General features: G+C 34.1%; 1 protein-coding gene across 4 annotated transcripts in view; it reads right to left on the bottom strand.

The window, feature by feature from the left end:
* Positions 1–7,542: 7,542 nt before the first annotated feature.
* The window catches only part of TMTC3 (transmembrane O-mannosyltransferase targeting cadherins 3), a 60,343-nt gene continuing 41,224 nt past the window's right edge, over positions 7,543–26,661 (bottom strand). The window contains exons 10-16 of one of the 4 annotated variants that reach the window (XR_002743961.2): positions 24,254–24,365; positions 19,766–19,869; positions 17,611–17,780; positions 15,465–15,691; positions 12,734–13,720; positions 9,478–9,540; positions 7,543–8,022 (exon numbers count right to left, since the gene is read on the bottom strand). Coding sequence is in view for 1 of the 4 variants with exons in the window: in XM_006933916.5 (XP_006933978.3) it covers positions 12,906–13,720; positions 15,465–15,691; positions 17,611–17,780; positions 19,766–19,869; positions 24,254–24,365 (1,428 nt within the window). In the remaining 3 variants the exon portion in view is untranslated. The other 3 variants (XR_002743960.2, XR_002743962.2, XM_006933916.5) reach the window with 3 other exon arrangements.

Genomic DNA, 26,661 nt, shown 5'->3' with positions numbered 1-26,661 from the left:
TGGAGGAGAGGTAGTTAGGGTTAAATGGGTGATGGGCATTAAAGAGGGCACTTTTTCAGGATGAGAACTGGGTATCATATGTAAGAAATGAATCACTGGGTTCTACTCCTGAAGCCAAGACTACACTGTACATCAACTAACTAGAATTTAAAGTTTAAAAAATAAACTAGGAAGAAGAAGAAGGAGGAGAAGGAGTAGAAGGAGGAGAAAGAAGAAGGAAGAAAGAAGGAGAAAGAAGAAAAAATTGTTCTAGACAAAGAATGAGAAGTACAAGGGCCTTGAAGTGGGAGCTCAGTAAGAAGACTGGCTGACAGGAAGTGAAACAGTTGAGAACGAGAGAGGTAGGAGCTAAGCCAGAAGGATAATGTAGGAGTTTTAAAAGCACATTAGTCAGACTTATTTCTTGCAAAATTTTCAAAAGGATACAAAATCCAGAAAATGTGAAAAAAAATTCCTCATTGTCCCCACTGTTGTGCAATTTTATCAGTTCCAATCTGTCTTTCATTAACGTCAGACTGACTCCAGAGAAAAATGTTGCCTTGAAAAAATTTTTTCTTGGATTATGAAGCATTGAAAATTTAAATGCTTAAAAATTATGTATCAGATTTTTTAATAATTTCATGTGACAGGAAACCCAATCTAAAAGGGATTAAGAAGGGTTTAAGAACAAAGGAAAAGTAATTGCTTCATGTATCTGAAAAATCAATTATTTGATGCGTAAAGCGGAATGGGAAATTTAGGCTTCCAATTATGGAAAGAATAAGTCACAGGGATAAATGTACAGGTACAGCATAGGAAATGTAGTCAATGGTACTGTACTAATATTGTATAGTGTGACACATGGTAACTACACTTGTGGTGGACGTAGGATAATGTAGAGAGTTGTTGAATCACTATGTTGTACACCTGAAAATAATGTAACACTATGTGTCACCTATGTTTGAGCTAGCTGTTCTAACTCTAGACTTGGATTGTTCCTCAAACAAATCTAATGGAAAAAGAATGAGAGATTTTGGGAAGTTCCAGCATGTTACTAATTTTTATTATGTCACACACAAACTCCTGAACTTGGCCACATATGGCCATAATCAAGGGGATGGAATATGTTTATTTCTCTCAGTTCCTATCCAGTAGAACATCCCTGAATGAATCTCCAAATGGTGGTACCAGAAATAGGGTGACTTGATGTTTGACAGCAAATAGACAACCGAGGAAATAAATGTTCACTTATTTGTCTACCCCATCTTTTCATCCAATCATCTTTTAAAATATCTCTATCTACATAAAAAAACTTATGCTATGTCCCACAGAAAACACAATATCCTCACCTTTCCCAAAGCAGTAACAAGTCTCATTCACTTACTGCATATATCTGTTACGTACAAAATATCTTCTCAGTGCACAGTCTTTTCAGACCCATCTCTAACTCCTCTCAGCCCACAGAACTAATGCTATATAATACGTTTAATGAATACCAAAACATCCAATACACCTTTCCTTGCTAATCTGACATTGGGGAAGAGATACAACATACAGCAGTTGCTGCTACATAACTCATCATATCTTGCACATAGAGAAGGCAAAGACACTTCAACTCAGTAGTGAAATGTGGTTCCTTGGTCAACAAATCTAGTTGTCCTGTGCTCTCTAGAAGGATCTTTATTGCATTGTTGAGAAGGAAATGATTAATGACAGGTTAATAAACCACTTACTAGTGGGGATAATGGGGGGAAAGAATGATGTCCACCAGATCTTCTTGCACATAGGGATTCCCTAACTACAATATAGGATATTTCTGATCCATCTATTTTTCTTACTGTAGAAAAACCTGACATTTATAGATTTTGCCTGTATCTGGTGTCTGTAACTTTTGAAATATTAATAAACTTTGATGTAAAGTGAGATCTATGATTTTAGTGGGTGTGTTTTGATAATTCAATCCAGTGAGTTAACACAATTGTTTTCCATGACCATAACTGAGATGAGTAACGTAATTCTTTATCAGTGTTCTTTGTTTAACCTCAAGTTCTGGAGCCTGAGGATGATTTTCAGGTTTGAGACAACCCTAGCCTCTTGTTTGTAAAGAATTAGATTTCTCTAATAGTAAAATTTATTTAAACTCTGATATAATTTTAATCTATTTTCATTCACTCTATAGCATGGGATAGTAAACAAAGAGACATATGAAGAATCAGTGTTTAAATCTGAAAATCACCCTTCAATTTCCTGTCTTCTAGAAATTGACTATGACCACTATTTGGCTTTAATTATGTGCTCCTAAAAAATATGTTGAAGTCCTAACTCTTGGTACCTCAGAATGTGACCTTATCTGCAACCAGGGTCATTGCAGATATAATTAGTTAAGATGGGATCATACTAGAGTGGGCCCTAAATCCAGTATTACTGGTGCCCTTAAAGGAAGACACATAGACACAGAGAGAATGCCATGTGAATGGAGGCAGATTCAAGTGATACATCTACAAACCAAAGAACGTAAGAATTGTTGACAATAGTCAGAAGCTATGAAGAAGTCATGGAACAGATTCTCCTTCATTGCCTCCAGAAGGAACCAACACTGCTAACACTTTGATTTTAGACTTTAGCCTCCAGAAGTGTGAAACAATAAATTTCTGTTTTAAGCCATCCAAGTTTGTATTTTGGTGCAAGTTGGTACTCTGTTATAGCAGCCCTAAGAAACTAATACAGCCACAATGCACTGCTAATGACAATAGGCCTGGGCTGAATGTGTTTTGTTTTGTATCTGTGCCCCTGGACTGCATATTCCCAATGGGAGTAATTTATCCCCTTCTTGGGCCATGACTGCTTAAATGGAAATATGTGTGAGAAGTCGGAGATACTAGAATCTCTTCTCAACTACCATTCTTGCTAAGTTGTCCCACCTCTGATTTTGCTTGAGTCAACAGTAGCCTGGGGCAGAGAACTTGGCTTTTCCAACCCTGTCAATATACTTGCAGCTATCTCAGATTTCAGACTGCAGGTAAAGGACCATCATACAAAACAATATTCTCTGATTTGTTTTCAGATGGAACAGATCCAGCTTAAAACTTCCTCGTTCTGGTTTGACCTTACTAATGACTCTATTTTGCTGAATTTTTCAAAACAAGTTCCCTTGTCCTGTAGTCTTGTTCAGCACAAGACACAGAGTGGACAATTTAACCAGTTATTTTGCTTATGCTTAATTAAAATTCTTTTCAAGTCTGGGATTGAGAGACCTGCACTGCCCACCATGGGACCTCATGAGCTTGGCCAGACAACATACACAGTATAGTTCCTGCTCAAAAGCTGGCACAACCAAATATGGCTCAAGATTCTTCCACTTTGGTTTACTTTATTGCCTTTCCAAATGTAGTTAGACCAGGTTTCTAACAATATCCACTGTGACCTAACTTTTCGTCTCTATAATCAACTACTTTGTCCTGGCTGTATTCTCACATAAGATCTCTCCATGTGGTGAGATGGTTGTCAGAATTTTAAACTCACATTTTCTCTCAAGTCATTGAAGTGTTAGCAAAATCAAGGGTCATTTCATTGGCTTTGATCTGGTTACATTCTCATTCCTAAATGAATCATAGTAGATGGATTAATACCAAGTGCTTAATGACAAGTCTGAGTCATATGCTCCGGCCTCCACACCTCCAAAAACACATGGGCTCATTATGAGGAAGGACTAAATCCCCAAATGGCCATTTGCAGAAGTGGAGGACATTGAATATCGAGTCAGAAAATGTGTAAATAACAGAATTAAAACTTTTTTTTTAATTTGTATTTGAAAAATATATAATGCCTACAGGAGAAAATAAAAACCACTGGACCAGTCAACTGATGAATGGATAAAGACTATAGCATATCCATATAATGGAATATTACTTGGTAATAAACTATTGATGAATGCGTCTAAAAATTTTGAGTGTGTCTTAGCTTGGGTTGCTGTAACAAAATGCCACAGACTGGGTGGCTTAAATAACAGATATTTATTGCTGATAGTTCTGGAAGCTGACAACAAAGAGCCAGCAGGTACTCACGCCCAGTGAAAACTCTCTCCTTGCCATGCAGATGGCTGCCGTCTTGCTGTGTTCTCATCAAGTGGGAAGACAGAACTCTGATCTCTCTTCCTCTTCTTATAAAAACACTAATCCCATCCCATCCCCACTGTTATGAACTTATCTAAACCTAATTACCTCCCAAGTGCTCCATCTCTGATTATATTAGGGGTTCAGACTTCAACATATGAATTTGTAGGTGGGGCACAAACATTCAGTCCATTTCAAGAGTGGAAAGCCAGACAAATAATGTATGATGCCCTTATATATAACTGTAGAAAAGGTAAACTAATCTACAGAGGCATAAAGCAGATCAATTGTTTTAGGGACAGGGCTGGAAAGGAATAGTGGGACTGGAGGGACTACTCAGGGCATGAGAAACTTTGAGAAGTGTATATGTTCACTATCATGATTATGGTGATGGTTTCACAGGTGTATATAAGTGTCAAATTTAACCAATTGTACACTTTAGATATGAACAGTTCACTGTATGTCAATTATCTCCATAAAACTGTTTTAAAAATATTCTATGGTACATCCTTCCAGTCATTCTCTGTATTTGATATTACTAAACTGATTGTAGAATTTTTATAAATGGTTCACCTAAATTTTTATTCTATTTTTCCATATTCTTAACACATCTTTTAATATTACACTTCTTTTTGAGGTTTATTATACATCTGGAAAAAAGCATATATCATGAATTGCCAAAAATTGAACATATCTGTGCAAATATCCCTCAGACCAAGAAGCAGACCAGAACATCAATGCCCACTTCACATTCCTTTCCAATAAACATTCTATTTCCCGGGGCGCCTGGGTGGCGCAGTCGGTTAAGCGTCTGACTTCAGCCAGGTCACGATCTCGCGGTCCGTGAGTTCGAGCCCCGCGTCGGGCTCTGGGCAGATGGCTCAGAGCCTGGAGCCTGTTTCCCATTCTGTGTCTCCCTCTCTCTCTGCCCCTCGCCCGTTCATGCTCTGTCTCTCTCTGTCCCAAAAATAAATAAATGTTGAGAAATACAAACTATAAAAAAAAAAAAAATAACATTCTATTTCCCTTCCTAACAGAACCACTATTCTGACTTGTAACAGCACAAATTCATCATGCCAGTTTTGAGTTTCATATTAATAGAATTGTAATAGTAGTATCTTTTGTGTTTGGCTTTATCCAGTATTATATTGCGAGACCCATCCATGTTGCTTCATGTAGCAGTGATTCATGCATATTCATTATATATTCATAGCATTTCATTGTATGACTATATCATAAATATCTTGTCTGTTTTTCATGAGTATTTTGGTTATTTCAAGGTTGGAGCTTGCACAGTTAATCCTAAGATTATTCTTGTATCTTGTAGAGCGTGTGTAGGTATATTTTTGTTAGTACACCTCAGAGTAGAATTGCTGGGTCATGAATATTTGTATCACCCTAAAAAATTCCTTTGGCTTCCTTCGCTCCTGACCCATACTTTAGTATTAGAAATTTACAAATAGTCTGCTCTGGAATTGCACATAAATGAAAGCATATATGATGTACTCTTGTATATGGCTTCTTTTTGCTCAGAGATACAATTTTTTTTTAATTGCTGAAGAGTGTTTCATTTGAATAGATTGCACTTTGTTTATCCATTTATCTGATGAGCATTTGGGCTGTTTCCAGTTTTGTCACCATGAATAAAGCTACTGTGAACATTTGCATTATGATCAAAGAGCACAGTCTTGGAATTTACTGAGGTTTCCTTTATGGTCTGATACATAGTGTGGTTTTGTAAAGATTCCTTATGTGCTAGGAAATAATGCATATTGTGTCAAGTGAAATTCTATATAAATTTAATAGGTCAAAGTTATTTAGATCTTTATCCACTTATTTTTTTCTCTGCTTGACCCCTTAGTTTCTTAGAGGATTTTGTTAAAATCTCTAGTTACAATTTCTGATTTCCCTGTACTATTACTCCTTAAAATCTCTAGTTACAATTTCTGATTTATTTCCCTGTACTATTACTCGCTGTTGCTTATTTTTAGATTATATTGTTGATGTATGTGTTTATGATGGACATGTCTTGTTACATTGTTCCTTTTACTAGTATGCATCATTCATTTTCTCTTCTCTTTTGGCCTTGAATTTTGTTTTGTCATGTATTAAAATTGTTACCCTGGCTTGCTTTGGTTCATATTTACTGGTAGGCTTTTTCTCATACTTTTGCTTCTATATAAAAGCATTTCATGGACAACATGTTGTTGGACCTTGTATTTATAATTCAATGTAATTATATAAAACTTAGTTGAATATAATGAAAACAAAAGAGAACTCTAACAGCTTATTCTTTGTTAGGTTTAACTTATTTTACATTCATTTGAATTACTGCTACATTAGTCCTTTATATCTTAGCATCTTTTTTTGTACTGCACTTTCATTTGCCCTGGCCCTATTACTATATTCCATTGGGCTACGGTGTTTTCTTCTGATGGATTAAAAGTTACACATGTTTCGTATATTTGTAGTATTTGTTTTTGTTTTTTTTTTAAATTTTTTTTTCAACGTTTTTATTTTTATTTTTGGGACAGAGAGAGACAGAGCATGAACGGGGGAGGGGCAGAGAGAGAGGGAGACACAGAATGGGAAACAGGCTCCAGGCTCTGAGCCATCAGCCCAGAGCCTGACGCGGGGCTCGAACTCACGGACCGCGAGATCGTGACCTGGCTGAAGTTGGACGCTTAACCGACTGCGCCACCCAGGCGCCCCAGTAGTATTTGTTTTTAACCTAAGCCCCATAATCATGTTTAATGATGTCTTAAACTTTGCCACCGTTTTTGAGTAAATAAACCATTAGTAAGCTCTCATGTTCTTTTGGTTTCTCCCCTACCTCCTCCTTCCCTGCTTTAAACTGGATATACTTTCTTTTTCTTTTAGTTTCTCTTTCTTAAACTTATCCAATAGGCATGGGGTTTGGAAGAAAGGATGGGAGGAATGAACACCTCTGGATGTGATGTTTAATAGATCACTGGGTTCATGGTCCTGAAGTTTAGAGAAACTCTAGGCTGGAGGTTTGGAATCCTATAAAGCTGAAACCACTGCTCAAAGGAAACAGGGAAATAAAAAGGGTAGAAGAGAGAACATTGGTATTTAAGGTACAGGTATAAATTAAAAAGCTTGCAAATGACACTGCAGATCCATCACCAAGGGAAATTGCGGTGTCATATAAAGAGATCATGTATTAAAAATGTACACACTACAAAAGGTTCCCAATTTACAATGATTTGACTTATGATTTTTTGCCTTTATGATGGTGTAAGAGATATACATTCAGTAGAAACTGTATTTCAGTTTGAATTTTGATCCTGTCCTGTGCTAGTGATACGCAGTATGATACTCTCTAGTCAGTGGTGGGCAGGATCAGCCAGCCATGAGATAATCAATACACTGACAACTGTTCTATACCCATACAACCATTGTTTTTCACTTTCAGTACAGTATTCAATAATTACATGAGACATTCAACACTTTATTATAAAACAGGCTTTGTGTCTGATGATTTTGCCCAATTGTAGGCTAATGTAATTGTTCTGAGAACATTTAACATAGGCTAAGCTATGATGTTCACTAAGTTAGATGTATTAAGAACATTTTCAACTTAAAATATTTTCAACTTCAATGGGTTTATTGGTATGTAACCCCATCGTAAATCAAGTAAGATCTGTATATTCACTACTCAGGAATTAGTTTTACAGATGTCACTATTGAGCATAAGTCCAATTCTGCTGACAGTTTGATTACTCTGATTCCACTCCCAAAAGGCAGTTACCTGGCCTGCCAGTGCCCATCAAAAACAGGATTCTGGTCATAAGTGGCCTTCGTGCAGTTACAAAGATTTTCTGTGGTCTTTCGCAATTCCTTGCTTAGATAGGCAGAATGGTGGAGAGACTCCATATCCCTCAAATAACTCCCACTGTATTGCCTGCAACTTTATAAAGAAAGAAGTTCATTTGATTTAACTGTTAAGATGACTAACAAGACCTATCATTTGTAGTTTAACATGGATTAATCAGATGACTTTCCTAATATCAGAAACTAAATCCATGGGGGAAGGAAGGAATAAGGACAATGGAGTTTAACCACTAAAGTCTTTAAGAAAGAGAAAACTAGAATGGTTTGGTGAGAAGTATTTTGCTTAAGATAAAAACTGAAGGCATCAGGTTCCTATACAATAAAAACACGACTTGACGGGAATTATGCTATCCATTGGCAGAATCATAGAAATGTTACTTTGAATAAAGTGGGTTCCAAAGAACATGAATTTGCCTGAGATTAAGTCTTCAGAGACTTTTAGGAAAGATTTTATCTTATGCTACCTTCCTAAAAGCAGTGAACAGCAAAAGAACAAGGTCCTTAGCTGGCTAAGGAACCAGCATTAAATATCTAATAATCTGTTTGCTATACGACCATCATTAACATTATCTCTGCTAACACATAAAGCAAATCATATGTATCAAATGCAAGCCTAAGCCTTGTGATTACATTAATGATTAACATCTATTATTTACTACATACCTAAGCCTTATGATTACATTAATGATTAACATCTATCATTTACTATACCAAGAACTATCCTAAACAATTTGAATATATTAATATTTTTAATATATAGATTTTTCCACTTGCTGAATTTATTTCAACAAATCAACTTAGAAATGTCATAAAACTTCTGACATATAAACATACTGCCATGTTATGAAACAGATGTTAACACCCGCTAAAAGTCAATAATCACTTGTTAGGAAAGCTGGTCATTAATAAGGCCAGTCTTTAGCAAAACTAAAACCATTGTTTCTTTAGTTTTCCCAATCTAATAAAATATTATCAAGCCACAATCAAATAAAATAAAGACAACACTGGATGAACAGATCAGTACTACTGGTTGGTTACAGCTGTAAACAGATTCATGTTGATACTACGTGAAAAAAAAATTAAGCCAATTACATCAAATAAATCATGGCTTTTCTTTAACACAATTTACTACGTGATGTTAATTATGGTCCTTATCAAACATGTTTGGTAAAGACTATTTACAATGTACATGGCTGAGCATGCATTATTTGTAGTTACAAAAATACCTGCCAGTTTATACAATAGGATATATACATATTAAACCTATATAAATGTAAACCAAGGACATATAGGTTAAACATTCCTTTAAGTTATATTAGTAAGGGTGGTACCAAGATTTGAATCCAGGCAGATCCATAACTCAGACTCCTAATTATTTCACCACACTGACTTCTACTTATGTGCATAAAAATCCATATTTGAATTTGTCTCATTTTCTTTAGTTTCTGTCACTAAGGGTTGAAAATGTATCACTGTTCTTGAAGCAATTTAACACATCTTTCTCATATCACTGCTAATAAAAACTACCCACCAGCTCTTCTGTCTTTGTGGGGCAGAAATCTGTTGATACACTTCTGTACTTCTCATTTGAACACTAAAAGGCAATTCAGGTGAAGGTTTTAAAAAGCATTTTATACTGAATATTTAGAAATATGGTACACACAGACACCACCATAATATAAAATGCATATAATATTAAACTATTTTCTTATAAACCCTTAACATGGATGGCTGATAGCTTCCAAGAGACAAAATTTTGGACAAAGGTACCAGATATTTTGGGGGGGGGTTCATTTTAAATATCATTTAGTCATGCAAACAATTAGGAAGTTTTTAAAAAAATAAATATGACAAATATATGGATTTCTGAAGTAGAAACTGACATACAAATCTATACATTTTCATAATAGTTCTCATTAAAGCATCTTCAAAGAAGTATTCTGCAACATGAAGTTGAGAGCTCAAATTAGATGTAACGAAAACGCATGAGGTTTTATTAGAATTGTGTAATTCACATACTAAATATTTACATAAACGTAAACACAAAATTGCAAACATATTTGTTTTATCCTCCAAGTCATGAGCTTCATGAAATCACTTAGTGGTATAGTTACAAGATAAACCTCCCAATTCTGAATGTTAACAAGGAAATACCATAGGAGCAATAGGAGAAAAATGTAATTCTTTCTTCTGAGAAGGAGTGAAAAAGTAACATAACTGCCCCTTCGGGATTGTCAAAGCTTTCCTAGAACTCCTGGGGGAATATATTCTTTTGTAAAACAGTGAGAACTAAAACTACATCGCTTTACCAGCACACAGACCTATGATAAGCTTTCTTTTCCAAACATACAGATGCCTACAACTATGAACCATAGGTTAGTGACCTGGACTAAAATGCCCCTAACCATCCATATCCCCATAAAGGCAGTTCCAAAGAGGTGGGAAAAAATCTATTACCTTTTTTTCACTTGAACAGCTTCAATAAAATTTCTACTATGAGTTTAAAGAGAATAATCACCTTACACATAAGCAAGCTTGACGGTACTTAAGATGAAATAAATACTAGCTATTAGAAGAGCATAATTATTAAAACATCAAAACTTAAGCGGGTTATGTTACTAAATTAAAAAGTTAACACAGAAGAGATAAAGAGGATTTTCTTGAACTAATTTAGAATTTCCTGAACTAATTTTGAGCAGTGGTCATTAACCCTGACTACAAATTAGAACCTGAGAACTTTAAGAAAAATAGAAGCATGGCCCCCTAAGAAATTCAGATTAAATTGTTGTGGGGTGGGATTCATATTTAAGAGCCCTCCAGATGATTCTAATATGAAGTGAGGGTTGAAACATTAATTTGGAAAAATCATTAATTATTCAGGGTGGATTTGAGTTAAATAAATTATTTAATTTATTCTAAGGCATTGTTCTAAGTGCAAATAAGGAGGAAATTCTTTTTTTCTATAAAAATCATTGGATAACAATATATTTTTTATCTTTTCAATAGTTATACAATTTTATTAAAATATTACTCAAAGCTCTTATTATAATCTGTTGTCATGAAAGATTCTCTTTACTTTTCTGAATTATCTTTGTTTGATACTATAACAGAAGAGATCAAACTCAGAAACTTTTTCTCAAGATACGTGTAGAGAACATAAGATTAACATAGATTTTGTTTTTCAAGTCATAGTATATGAGGTATTCTCCATCTTATACCTGGAGTCACAAATCCATAATTTAAAAACTGAAACTGGGTATTGCTTTAAATCCTGAATAGAATCTCCTAAATCAAAAATGAACTATGGTGTCAGTGCTTGATTTAAATTGCCTAAAAAAAATCTATGACACAACCTCAGGGAAGCTAGTAAGAGTGGGTCTTTAATGTAGACTATGTTTCTTGTGACCTATTTAGAAAATATTTCTTTATAAAAACTTACAGTAATGATTTTTGAAACAATTTAGTTATCTCAGAGGAACAGAAATAGTTTTTTAAATTCTACATAATTAGAAATCAGTTACTATCTCAGGATGATAGCTTGAGCTTTAACATTTTAAATGAAAACCAACTTTATTCGATACTGTAAAACTCATCTGAAATGTATTTTAACTCAAAAAATCAGATATAAATTAATAAATTTGATTTATATCTACTCTTCAACCTAACAGTTTTCAGGTTTAAATTTGCTAAAATTAACTATTAATCCTATATGAGGCTAACTACCTTTTATAGCTGGAAAGTATGCCAAAGACGATGAAATTTTGGTTAAACTGTAATATATGCATTTATAGGAAAATGCAACAGCAATTTGTTTTCCATAGTTGATGGAATTAAAACAGCTTTAAATTTTTTATGAAAGCTCAGTAGTCAAAATAAATATTTAATAAAAATATACACCATAGGAAGATATCAAGAACTTAGTGTTTAAAAATAAAACTTTGTCACATTATTTTGCCTTCAGTTAAATAAAGAACTCAATTTAGTTGCTTAAAGTATCTAAGAATGATTAAGTATGTTTTGGAACAATTAAAATTCAAATAACACTAGAGAGAGAACACTAAGATGAAAGAGAATCTTACTATGTTTTAACTCAAAAGTTTAAATGAAGTTATAATTATTGGAACTTTTTCAATCTGACTAGACTCTAATAAACCTGAACAGTTTGGGGAGTAAAAAATCAAAGCTAGCTATGATTTATGTGGGGTTCATGCTGTGAAACTCTCAGTATGTAAAAAAATAAAAATACAGTATATATGAGCACCATTAGAAATGTGTGTGTGTATTTAAAACTTTACCTGATTAAAAATTGCATTTCAGAGTAAAGTTAAGGACAAGCACACAATTATGAAAAATACATTCTTAAACTAACACGTCAGAGGACTTATTTTAAAAAGTTTTACCTGGCAGTCCTTCTAAAAATCAACCAAAGAACATAATCTAAAAGAAGCCAGTATTCTTTTGTGGTGCCAAGTTCCTTTGTTAAACAGAAGTTACCAAAGAAAAAAGAATGTGTTCATTAAGTGTTTTCAATCCATAGTCAGATTCCAAAGGTAACAGAAGGTAATGAAGTCAACTAATAAATGCAAATTCATAGAATAAACTAGCATATGTTGAATCTGCCCCCAAGGGTTTATCATTCAGGCTTTAGATTATTTTTGAGAGTAGTCAAGATTACTCTGCAGGTAGATTCTTCTACATAAAAGATACAAATTTGCCAACTGTAATTTAGTATTTCTGCTATATTTGCCAAAACTCAGAACTACTGTCATATCTTATACAATACATACCCTGGGGTAACACAGGTATTTAATGAAAATCCTATGTATTTTGATCCTATGTAGAGGCAGCTCATGATAGACTGTCACATGTACACTTGTTGTTTTTTCAAAGCTCCCAGTATAAACAATCACACAAGATAGACTGAAGTTCTTTGAAGACATTGTCACATGATAAATAATGCTATTCACCATTTAAAATACGTTCAATCTCTTCTAGTCTTTTTAAAGCAGCAACTCTTTTTTTCTCAATTTCTTTGATTTCTTTTGTTGTTTTATGGGGGGTCTCTTTGTCTGTACTTTTTCCTAATAGTTTGTTGGACTTAGACTGACTTTTATTATCACTTGGTTTTATGATCTGTGTAGGTCTGGGTTCACTTCTTACTTCTTTTACATTTTCAGTTGGAATTTTGTCTCCTTCTACACCTGAAGTCTTACCAGCTGGGGATACTGGCTGTTCTGCAAAACTAGATGAGGATATTTTATCCCTGACTATATTCAAATGGCGTTGAATATATTCTTCATGTGGTGCTAATGCCAATGTTTCAACCAGGCATCTTTCAGCTTTTAGTAAGTCCTTCTCTTCAAAATAAACAACACAAAGATTGTGTTTTCCTTGCACATTGTTTGGATCCATCTCCAAAATTTTTTCAAAACATTTTTTTGCTCCAAGTATATCTTTCTTTTGATTCATCAGAATGTCTCCCTTTAAAATGAGACCCTTGATATGGTCAGGATAGTATCTGAGTAACTCTTCCAAAATTGGCAAAGCCATTAATTCCTTTGCAGTCTGAGAATACAGGAGAGCCAGATTAAACAAAGCACTTCTAAAATCGGCTTGTAATTTTATGGCTTTCTTCATCCACATCTCTGCTTCACTGTCCTTTTTGTCATCCATGGCAAGCATTCCCAAATTGAAATAACCATTAGCATCTTGTGGCTCTTCATTTATGTAGCTAAGAAGGCGTTTTCTAGCTTCAGGTCTAAGTTTAACCTCACCTAAGAATAATTAAAAAAAAAAATACATATTGTTAACAAATGAATTAATAAGCCTGAGGAACAAGAGCCACTTTCAGTATTTATCTAGTTAAGATTACAAAAAGACAGCATCAAAACAACTAATTTCTGTACCTACATCAAAAAGTGGAATGAAAAAAACCCAAAGTTTTCACAGGAAAGACAGTTGTGTTTGAAACACTGAAATGATAGCCCATTTCTTTTCCTTTAAAGCAGAAAGAGTGCCTCAAAAATCAGAAGGGATGACATATCTCCTTAGTTAAGAATCTAACTGGTAGTAGCAGAGGAAGAAAACACAATTAGGGGGAAGAGGCCTGGGATTTGCCAAAAATGACATGTATTCTAATCTTGACTCTATTAACACTATGACTTTATACATTAAACAAATAACTTCTCTGGGTTAGCCTGCTGAATTTTCTAGGCATTACATGGGATATATGTAAAACAGCTCAGCAAATAGTAACTACTACTGGATAAACAGAATGTTTCAGTCTTACAAAATCAGATTTTTAATTACTTCAATTTTTTAAAGATTTTCAAAGGTAAAAATATACCATTAAATATAAAGCTCATAAATTTAAATATAAATTAGGATGCAAATATTTGAGATAATTTCTATTGCAAATAAATAGAAAAACTTCAAGTTCCACAACTACAAATCTTAGGGTGCAATCTTGTGTTGAATACTGGGCATTTTTCATGATTGCCAACGTTAGCTAACTTTACAAAAACATTAGCTTTTCTCTAAATTTATGTTTTGAATACCAGGCATAAATATCTCCCTCTGTACTTTTATTTGACAGTAAGATGAATAAAAAACATTGTAAAATAAATCAGTCAGCTTAAGTTCTTATCTTGAACTAGTTTTACTAAACTAGCCATATGACATTTGGGGTAGTTATTAGATCTATTTGGTCCTTACTCTAATATACTAAATAGAACAATGGCAAAAGTAAATTCAAATACCCTCTTTAACTCAAATACTATGATTTTATGATTCTTTCATTTTTTGTAAAAGTTTTTAAAAAGATTTAACTACAAAAATCTAAATGTACAAACTTTTTCCAAATTAAAAATTAAGATTATAAATTATAAATACTGCCTTTTGTTGTAGTACTAAAATACCCATGTATCAAAGATCCTAATTTACTGTCACGAATGATTTAGTTTTGTTAAATTACAAAAAATAGTAAATTACAATAATACGTCAGAAAATAAAACCAGATATAAAATGATACCAAAAGTACTTGCTCTTACAAATCAAGGTAAAATAGATTGTTCTGTTTTTTTTCTAACATAAATAGAAATATAATGCTCGTCTCCCTAGAAATAATTATATAAGAATTTTTGCAAGTTCTGATTATTTGGATGGTATATTTAGGAGTAGGAAATTATATATTTCTGTGCATACAATTCACAAAATAGATTAAAAAGGCACTGCTTAACAGACTGCTTGAATATTAAGTCTTAACACATACCCAAAGAACTAATAATTGTGTTAAAGCATATTACTTGAAAACTTTACTTCAAGTATTTTAAACTAATAATTGTGTTAAAGCATATTACTTGAAAACTTTACTTCAAGTATTTTAAATATTCTTATATTTATCTGCAGTTTTGATATAAACTATTCATAAAACGTTTGCTACTCATAATGTAAGTTCAGATTTCATTATACTTCAAACTATAATGTGTTTAAATATAGAACTATTTTAAGAAAACATACCTGATTCTTGCATTAATATAGCAGAATTGAATAATGCTAGCTTATGCTTTGGATTTAATTCTAAAGCACGATTAAAATTTTTTAGGGCTTCATTTGGTTCTTTAAGTTCAATATGAACAATAGCCAAGTTGTACCAAAGATCTGCATTATTTCTGTCCAGCTCTAGTGCTTTAAGATATGCTTCTTTTGCCTTAAGAGGTTTATTCATTTTTAAAAGCAATTCTCCTCTGTGGAAAAATCAAACACAAGCTTTACTTACAACATTACCATGTCAATGTGTAGATACTATTTTTTGTAAGTTTCAACTTTTTCCACATATTCACAGCTTTCCTTTTTCCTTTTAACCCAGGCTTTTAAAGTTTTCTACCAAAAATATCTGAAAATGTCCTCAAACCTGAACTCATTAGTTTAGCAAATTTGGTTTGTTAGGTTTTCAAGTATAATTAAAGAAAGAAACAGCATACCTGACTTTAAAGGGTAAGATGCAGGGAGGTATCCAAGAAAGGGGAACAGAGAAAATATATTCTTTAATTGTATCTTGAAAGAAGGCAGACCAGACTACATCATAAAATTGGCAGCGACAAGAACGGGAGATTAAGTTTTCAGGGGACCAAGTCATAGCATTTGAAGAAGGAAAATAAATATGGTAGTGATGGGGAAATTCCAGTATTCAAATCTATGTTAGAAGTCTCGTTTATAAAGAGCAGAATGAAAATTTTGCCCCTTCTTATATTAATTTAGTATTCTACAATGTATTCTTATAAAATGGCCATTCATTAAAACGAAAGAAAAAACTCCCCAAAACAACAAAAAAAGAGTTTTTAAAAAAGCTGACTGGTAGGCAGGGTAGGAGGGCACTAGTGCCACCTGCAGGTACCTTTGAGGAACACATGTGGAACGGAAGATCACAGTTTGAAAACCATTTTACAAATCCTTCTAATATGGATCTATTATCTGTTAGAGCTTTAAAAAGTCATTTTGTTTAAGCACATATGTGCAAATAAATTTAGGCAGTAATATGAGAATACTTTTATTATGATACCATTATTTCCTTTAAGTATAAGCATAGAATGAAATCAAATGAATGACTAATATTCTCAATTAAAGCAACTTCTGGAAAGAGTATCTGTCCAAGATGTTATTTTTTAATGCAGATTGTTGAATAATTCTTCATAGATTAACACATGACAGATTTTATTTATATGTGCAACCCCGCTAAACTTAGCTAATTTCAACAACTGCTGGATAAAACTGAACAAAGACAGCCTCCCAACTTATGAACAGATTTTATCTCAAAAACTAATGAAATTCTGAATGCATTTTCCCCATAAGAACAATGTTAAAAATTATGATTAGGTTTCTGGGCCAGCGGATGAAGCAGAGTTTAATATACAATTTTACTCAAGTATAATACAAATGATAATCCTTACATGGTAAAATATATTAAGTTCTCTCTAACATGTGCGGCCAAAAGTTTTTGTACTGACAACTAAAAAGTTTCTTTGTGATAAATAAAAGGCATAATAACCAATCAGTTGTCAGTATTTAAGAAAGCTCTTGAGAGTTGGATATTAGAAGTAATTATTAGAAAATACAAGTTTGAAGTGCTTTAAGTAAAAAAGAATGTGACAATAAGAAGTAAATGAAACTAACAAGAAGCTTCTACTCTTTCTTCCGTATAAAACCTTAGTTTGCTACTACAAGTGACAGTCAATTTCAAATCAAATCAATTAAATTTGATTGTAAGTCGGGGCGCCTGGGTGGCGCAGTCGGTTAAGCGTCCGACTTCAGCCAGGTCACGATCTCACGGTCCGTGAGTTCGAACCCCGCGTCGGGCTCTGGGCTGATGGCTCAGAGCCTGGGGCCTGTTTCCGATTCTGTGTCTCCCTCTCTCTCTGCCCCTCCCCCGTTCATGCTCTGTCTCTCTCTGTCCCAAAAATAAGTAAACGTTGAAAAAAAAAAATTAAAAAAAAAAAAAAGAAAAAATTTGATTGTAAGTCTAAACTAGGGTATGTTTCTATCTTCTTGGTCGCCAAATAAGATTACTAAAAGAAAAAAAAAGGCAATTTAGTTCAGACAGTCAAAATGTACATGCAGATACAGCTTCAATTCTCTGTAATACAACTTAAAAGTGAACTACAAATACCTGCTAATATAAGCCTGCTTGAAGTCGGGTCTCATGCTTATTGCTTGCCGGTACAGCTGATCTGCTTCTTCCAGCCGGGACTCATTTGCTCTGATCAGATTGGCCAGATTAATATAAACATTTAGGTGGTTAGGGGCAATTCTGGCTGCATATTTTTTACCAGGAATAATCTGTTCAGAAAAACATAATTGGATGTTTCAGTACCACATAAAAATAAAAAATAAGTATTTTTAGTAGCTTACTTCAAATATATATGACATAAAAAGGTTATGGTACCAGTTTGTATTGCTATACTGAAATAAGTCATAAAAACGTGAAAGTACCTACAGTATTTATAAAATGTTAATAAAATAATTAATATTTTGTGGTATTAAAGGAGATATTTTTTCACTCATGCCAGCTCAATGGAATATTGTTAGCTTTTTATTTACATGCATCATTTTATAAAATCGTAACTAAATCTAAACTTTTGAGACTAAGGTCTGTTAGCATATTTGTATCAGACAAGGAATAGAAAGAACTCGGGTATCTTTCCTCTCAGTCTAGTGTATTTGTTACAGCATGTCAGCTTCCATGTTGTCAGCAAAGTACTTCCTGGTTGTGACAGGGTGGTTAATTTGTTAAGAATTATACTAAAGCCTCATTTGGTAGAATTAGGAAATAAAATTCCCTTGTTAACTGATTATTCAGGTTAAGTAAAGATTATAAAAGATATATAGACCCAAATTTTCAATGAAAGTAATAAATTATATCTGAAAAAAGTCTAGATTGAACACAATATAACTTTAGAATCTTAGGACTGAAACAATGCTTAAGCTCATGTGGTCCAACTGTTTTTGAAACATTTATCAAACTATATCTAATTATTTTAATATTATAATTATTAATATAATATTAATATATACTACCATTGAGAAGACTGTAGTGCAGTTTTTTTTTAATGTTTATTTTTGAGAGAGAGAGAAAGAGAAAGACAGAAAGAGAGAGAGCGTGCACCAGTGGGGGAAGGGCAGTGAGGGAGGGAGACACAGCATCCATAGCAGGCTCTAGGCTCTGAACTGTCAGCATAGAGCCTGACATGGGGCTTGAACTCACTCATAAACCGCAAGATCATGACCTGAGCCAAAGTCCGACACTTAACCAACTGAGCCACCCAGGTGCCCTGCAAACTGTCTTTTCTGATGAAAGACAGGATCTGACTTTCCAACTTTCATGCTATATTATAATATCCAATGAATTTTCTGCATGTGTCATTGTTACAACGAACACAATACAGCAACAGAGGTGTATCCCCTCATTTTATTAGTTTTTTATTCATTTATCTTTTGATAGGAATAATGTTGCATTTAGTGCTTAATGTACTATATAAAAATCTCTTCACTTAAAGTTACTTAACTCATTGATAACTTGTAATCAAGAATATCTAAAATTCATAGCTTTATAAAATTTTTTACAAACATAAGTTTAATCTTTGCCTTTTTAAAATTTATTTATTTTTGAGAGAGCGAGTGTATGCACACGAGCATGTGGAAGGGGCGGAAAGAGAGAATTGCAAGCAGGTTCTACACTATCAGGCACAGAGTCCAATGCGGGGCTCGAACTCACCAACTGTGAGATCACAACCTCAGCCGAACTCAAGAGTTGGATGCTTAACCAACTGAGCCACCCAAGCTCTCCTAGAAATTTTTTTTTAATTAAGTGAGCTACAAAAGTAAATATAATCCTTTATAAAACTTGTAGTACTGTGCTCAGCAAAATAAGTCAGAGAAAGACAAATACTATATGATTTCACTCATGTGGAATTTAAGAAACAAGCAAGCAAAGGAGAAAGGAGGTAAAACAAGAAACAAACTCCTAAATATAGAGAACAAACTGATGGTTACCAGAGGGAAGATTGGCGGGGAGATGGGTGAAATAGGGAATGGGGATTAAAGAGTGCACTTGTATGAAAGTGTTCAATCATTATATTGTACACCTGAAACTATTATCACACTATATGTTAATTAGAATTTAAATAAAAACTTGTAGTAATAAATGGTTTATTGGACACTTTACATTTGTATCAACAAATTGAAGAAAAGATAATCTAGGTAACTCTATTCAATATGGACATTTAGTAGATATGACACAATAGAAATAAATTATGACAACTTACTTGGGGCATCAGGGACTTAGCCATCATGTAAGATTCTTCAGCTTCTTTGGTTCTATTTAAATTTTTATAAGTTCTTCCTACATTCATGTGAGCACCAATATCATCTAAAATTAAAAAAAAAGTCATTTGTTGGCAAATATACTAAATAGTATTCAATGTAAACCCAAAGTTTCTAGCAACAAAACACTAGGCAAAAAAATACAAAAGCAAGCAACAGGTCCTGCATCCTCCTTAAAGTTCTTCTAACACAGAATGATCGATGCTATACTAGAAAATTATGTCATAAAGTACTCTAAGGACAGAAACTGCATATATGACATGAAAGGGGAGATACAGAGGTAATAAAGAAATCTGTATCATTTCTCTTCAGATTTTACTATACTATACTAAGGCTTGTTTCCATTTCCTTGATGCATAGCTCTGGAATTCACTCAAAATGTATGGCTCAACTCTAAAAGTAAAAAGATCTACAAGTGAAAAAGAACATGATTCCTAGAATTATTTCAAGTGTTATAACTAACAAATATACATGCATGGTGGGATGGGGCAATGAGACTATGAAAAAACTCTGCAATTTTGTTTTTTAAAATTTTTCTGAATGTGTCAGAATACAAGTATAATAAAATATTAGGATTCTCCAGTACCACTTAAGATGCAGCAGCCCATCCTACATAACATATTTATAACTTTTTAAAAGGCTGTGTTACTATCAGTATGTCAGAAACTTTTATCTGATTTTCTGGTATGGAGAATCAAACCCACAGCAAATTTTTTCAGGGAAACAAAAAATACGTTATTTAAATAAGAAAGATATTAGGGCCCACTGCATACTACTTTTAGGACACATTTCCCAGTAAATATTTCAAAGGTTTGGAATAAAGATAGAAGAGAGAAGATCTTAAATCAGACAAATGTTATTGAATGAATCTCTCGCAGACATGACAAGGTTTCACATTATGATTTCTACTTGCCTATGACACCAATGATTTTGCCTGCTGAATAGTTTTCTGCCTGCACCTCCTAGGACACATAGGGGCCAAGCATATGTATCTTAGTCATTCTCTTAGGACGACAGTAAACAGTCCTAAAATCTTGGTACATTATGGTTCAGGCTGGTAATTGTGCACACTGCACAGAAAATGTCATACGCAGCACAGGTTTGGTTAAAGAAGTAAGGGACAAGATTGGGAGGAAAGGGCTGATTTTTTGTTTTTTGATGTACTGCTGAGTCTTTAAAAAAAAAAAAATTAACGTTTATTTATTTTTGAGACAGAGAGAGGCAGAGCATGAACAGGGGAGGGTCAGAGAGAGAGGGAGGGAATCCCAAGCGGGCTCCGGGCTCTGAGCTGTCAGCACAGAGCCCAACGCAGGGCTTGAACTCACGAATGGTGAGATCATGACCTGAGCTGAAGTCGGGCGTTCAACTGACTGAGCCACCCAGGCGCCCCAATGAGTCTTAAGGGGTTTCAGGAGAGGTCAAGAGGGAAATAAAAAAAAAAGAAAAAAAATTGCTTAGGCAAACCATTCCCAGTCCTGGCTGCAAATTAGGATACCTATGTACTTTCAAAAAGTCAGATAACCTCAGCACCACCTCACTCTATCAAAATAGAATCTACAGAAACATGATCTGGGAACATGTTTTTACAAGGTTTCAAAGGAGGTTCTGATGTAGAACCAAGGTTGAAATTCACTGCATTACCAAGAGCATATAAAAATAGGTAGTATTTGCTCTTATATAGCTCATTTTTTAAAATTTCAAATAAATCTATATCATTTATTTTTACGTATTTTTAATTTTTTAAAGTTTTTATTTTTTTAATTCTTTTTTTTTTTAATATTTATTTTTGAGAGAGAGAGAGAGAGAGAGAGAGAGAGAGAGAGAGAAAGAGCCTGAGCAGGCGAGGGGCAGAGAAAGAGGGAGACGCAGAATCCAAAGCAGGCCCCAGGCTCTGAGCTATCAGCACAGGGCCCGAAGCAGGGCTGGAACTAATGGACCATGAGATCATGACCTGAGCCGAAGTCAGATGCTTAACTGACTGGGCCACTCAGGCTCCTCAAGTCTATACCATTTATTATAGAGATCAGAAAGTTACTTAGAAAAACTAAGTTACTAAGAACCTGAAAAAAATTAATTATAAAGTGAGAATTTAAGGAAAGAACAAAGAAACTGGTAGTTTAGATAAACAAAATTCAGCGGAGTATTTACAATGTTATTGACATCAGCTCCAATCGTAGAAAGGAAATATGTTGGGGCGCCTGGGTGTCTCAGTCGGTTAAGCGTCTGACTTTGGCTCAAGTCATAATCTCATGGCTCATGGATTCAAACCCCACATTGGGTTCTGTACTGACAGCTCAGAGCCTGGAGTCTGCTTCAGATTCTGTGGTCTCCCTCTCTCTCTCTGCACTTACCCCTTTCACACTCTACCTTCTGTATCAAAAATAAACATTAAAAAAATTTTTTTTAATAAAAGAAAAGAAAGAGGTTACCTACTTGGATGAAAGACAAGGCAAATTAATACCCACGGAAATCAGGTTCTTAAAATTATGGCAAGGAGATATTGTCATCAACGCAGACTTCAGACACTAGAGTAAGGCAGCCCTACTTTCTCAAAGAACTAAGGTAGCAATTAGATATCCTACAACAAAGCTAATAAAATGAAAGACAAAATTTCTAAACAGTTTCTTATAAGTTAACAGAGTTTTAAGATTTCAGAGAAGGAAGGAAATAACCATTACTAAAGTAAATTTAAATTTGAAAACAAACAAAAAGGGTTGGAAAAGAAGACAAGATATAAAAAGCAATGACATTTAAATGACTTTTAAAAAGCTATAGGAGGGGCGCCTGGGTGGCGCAGTCAGTTAAGCGTCCGACTTCAGCCAGGTCACGATCTCGCGGTCCGGGAGTTCGAGCCCCGCATCAGGCTCTGGGCTGATGGCTCGGAGCCTGGAGCCTATTTCCGATTCTGTGTCTCCCTCTCTCTCTGCCCCTCCCCCGTTCATGCTCTGTCTCTCTCTGTCCCAAAAATAAATAAAAACGTTGAAAAAAAAAATTAAAAAAAATAAATAAATAAAAAGCTATAGGATTTCAACAGACAGTCCTGCTATTATGAGTGTGCTATCCAAACCAACAATAGCATGAATCTAGCAGTCTATCTTTAATTCAATGTAAATAAGAACTGACAAGTACTAGGCAACTTTGTACCTAATAATTCCTTTTCCACCAACAATGAAGCTAAGCAATCTCACACTGGTGGCCTTGGCATCTATGTTGCTTTCCAGTATTTCTTATCTACAAAATTATCTGTCAATTCATCTAAAGAGATAAACTTAAAAACACCTGAAAACTCATAAATACTCTTTAAACATTTCCATATTGACAACATCAAAGTTGAACTACAGGTCCATGATTGTTTTCTCGCATGAATAATTTCAAAGATTTGGATAGATAAAAATGAAATCAAAACAAACCTTATAGAATTCTGGTGTTCCCTGACAAAAATCTATCCTTGTCTTGTAAAGATGTTTATGGAAACTGCAATTCCATTTGTAAAAATTTTATCTTTGTGAATTGGAATTTTTTTTTTTAAACACTGGTAACCATCAAAACAAAAAAACCACAATTCTTCGTTTAACACAACATGTGTGTCACCTTCTCAGACCACTGCATAATTTATAATCTTACTCTGGTTAAGCAAGAAAAGCTTTCAGACTCAATGTTTCATTTATTTTTTTAAAGTTATTTTAAAATGTTATGAATCCCTATTTATGTGCTCAACTGTTCCAAGGTTTTAAATATCTAGATACTTGTTACCCCAAATTTTTACCTCTAGTCTCAATATCCCTTATCTCCAGTCTTATGAATCTGTGTATGTGTAACACTGACAAAAAAGGACTCTTGATGTCCCTCCATATATGCCATTTCATCTATCAAATCTATGAAGAACACAACTAAAAAACAAAGAAAAAGCTAGGATGCCTCTAAATACCAAATTCAATGTTTCTAACTTTATGTACTTTTTCAAGTACTTTACGTACATAGAGGGGAGGGACAAAGAGAGGAAGAGAAAGAATCCCAAATAAACTGGTTTACCTATTTTCTTAGCCCATGGCTAATTAGAAACAGCAATTTTGAGAATATTGTAGAGAAGTCATACTAATGGAAGTATCAGCAATTATCTCAAGAAAGGCAAACAGTGACAACTGACAATGAGGGGAAAAATTATTTTAACACCAAGTACTTGTACCTGGCAAAGCTATACTTCACCAAATTGATTATCAGTACCACCCAACAACTCTGCTATATCAAAATAAATTCCTTAAATGTCTAAGTAGCTCTAACATATAATCCAATTCAAAATAAGCCATCATCCAGCACTATAGTTTTCAAGTCACCTGGAATGAACAAACCTCTTACTTTTATTTTCCCAAATATAATTCAAGTTTTAAAAACAAGCTATCCAAATAGTTTTATTAATTAATAATGCTTACCTGGCTGAACATGAGTAGCCTGTAAGAAGTACTTCAAAGCTCTCTCAAAGTTCTTTTCATTTTCCAGAGCATGACCCACATTATTCCATAATTTCGCATTATTTTTATTTACCTTAAATACATAAGCATAGATAGAAATTAGTTACAATTAAGAAAATACAACTCAAATTAACACAGATATTTATCTGGTATACCATTAGGAATGGAGTATTCTACAGAGATATCCACGAATGGGTGAAGGTGGTCAAAGATACAAACTTTCAGTTACAAGATAAATAAGTTCTATGGATGCAAGGTATAGCATGGTGATTATAGTTAACAATGTTGTATATTTGAAAGTTTCTGAGAGTGGACCTTCAAAATTCTCATCAAGAGAAAAATTGTAAATACGTGACAGATTTTAACTTGTTGCAGTAATTATTTTGTAATATATCCATAAATTACATCGTACACCTTAAACTAATACAAAGTTATATGTCAATTATACCTCAATAAAACTTGAAAAAGTAATTGAGACTTTCTCCCAAAAAAGAAAAACTTGTGGATCTATATCTATATCTATACCTATATCTAAATATATATATATCTCCAATCAACACAGATATTTGTTTGGTATATTATTAGAAATGGAGTGTTTGACAGAGGTGTCCCTGGAGAGGAGAAATGAGCAAAATGAACACAGCTTCACCAAATTTACTCTCCTTCCTTTTAACATCAACATACTAAAACCATAGCAGTCTGATTTCATCTGTTTTATATATTAGAATTTTACTAAAACTTTTATTTGATCAAAGCAGCTTGGACTGCTGGCTGGCTCAGTCAGTAGAGAATGTGACTCTTAATCTCAGGGACGTGAATTCAAGTCCCACATGGGACACAGACCTTACTAAAAAGAAAACCAAAAAACAAGCTACAATGTTGTTTGAAAGCTGCTCTATTTATATTCTTTTGGAAGAGAAGGCATTTGAACATGAAAATATATTTAACACTTCACTATTTATTTTTTTAGGCTTATTATAAAGCTGTTTATGTGGTCTATTATGGTAATGGGAGCCCTGGGATTAAAGTTCTAAGTTGATCTGTGCTTTCAGAGTTCACTGATGGGCATGGTGTTCCTGCAGGAAGAGGATGGTAGCTGGCCAAGGAACTAGCTTCAGTGACTAGGACTGTGGTTTTGAGATTGTCCTAGGAGTAAGGATAAGCAAAAATCTTGAAAATTATGGGGCTCCACTGGTATTTTAGGAGTGCAGATTAAGAGGAATGGTAATGAGGTCTCTTCTGTTTATAAACTTCTGAGCTAGAGGAAAGAGTGGAGCTACTGAGACTAAATGATAGTCATGTGATCTTAAACTGATGTCAAATCAAGAAATGACATTGACTACTGGAATGAAGCAGTATTCTAGTAAAGCCAGGCAATGGGGAGTACAGAAATAGTTAAAAAGAATTTAAGAATTTACAGATTTGAAGAGAAGCACCTGAAAAACAAAATCATTGGTTTTAACTTTTACAGAAACCAAATTTTATGATTTTTAAAAAGACCTTATTCCTAGATGTTGTCCATTCTACAGAAATGCTTTATCACTCCTTCCTGCCAGTGCGTATCTTAACTACCATACTGTAACCACCGGTTATCTTCCACATAGTAAAGTGCCACTTTTGTTATGTATTTTATTTCATTGAATCTAAGATGCCATCATTTCTAAGACTCACCATTAAGAAAAAAATAAGCCACTAGGGGCGCCTGGGTGGCTCGGTGGGTTAAGCGTCCGACTTTGGCTCAGGTAATGATCTGACGGCTGGTGAGTTCAAGCCCTGCTTCAGGCTCTGTGCTGACAGCTCAGAGCCTGGAGCCTGCTTTGGATTCTGTGTCTCCCTCTCTCCCTGCCCCTCCCCTGCTCCTGCTCTGTCTCTCTCTCTCAAAAATAAACATTTAAAAAAAAATTAAAAAAAAAAAGAAAAAAATAAGCCACAAATTGTTAAGATGCCTCTCACTCTAAGATTTATTCTGATTTTAGAGATGTTAAAAGGTAAAAATTAAAAAAAAAGAAAAAAGAAAAAGTGCACCTTTAGAACTAGTGAACTATATATAGTATTCTTAAATTTTTTTTTTAATGTTTATTTATATTTGAGAAAGAGAGATAGAGCCTGAGCAGGGGAGAGGTAAAGAGGGAGACAAAGAACCCGAAGCAGGCTCCAGGCTCTGAGCTATCAGCACAGACCCTGACGCAGGGCTCGAACTTCTAAGCTGTGAGATCATGACCAGAGCCGAAGTCCAATGCTTAACCAACTGAGCCACCCAGGCTCCCCTACAGTATTCTTAAACATTCTATTATCATTTGAGCTTCTAACAACTGTATAGTATTTAGAAAATTATTCATATATGCTGTAGACATACAACTAAGTACTAT

This window comes from Felis catus, chromosome B4, assembly GCF_018350175.1.
Source record: "Felis catus isolate Fca126 chromosome B4, F.catus_Fca126_mat1.0, whole genome shotgun sequence".
In the NCBI taxonomy this organism is placed as follows: domain Eukaryota; kingdom Metazoa; phylum Chordata; class Mammalia; order Carnivora; family Felidae; genus Felis; species Felis catus.
The sequence above is the reverse complement of the archived record's forward strand: the minus strand, read 5'-3'. Positions and strand labels throughout refer to the sequence as shown.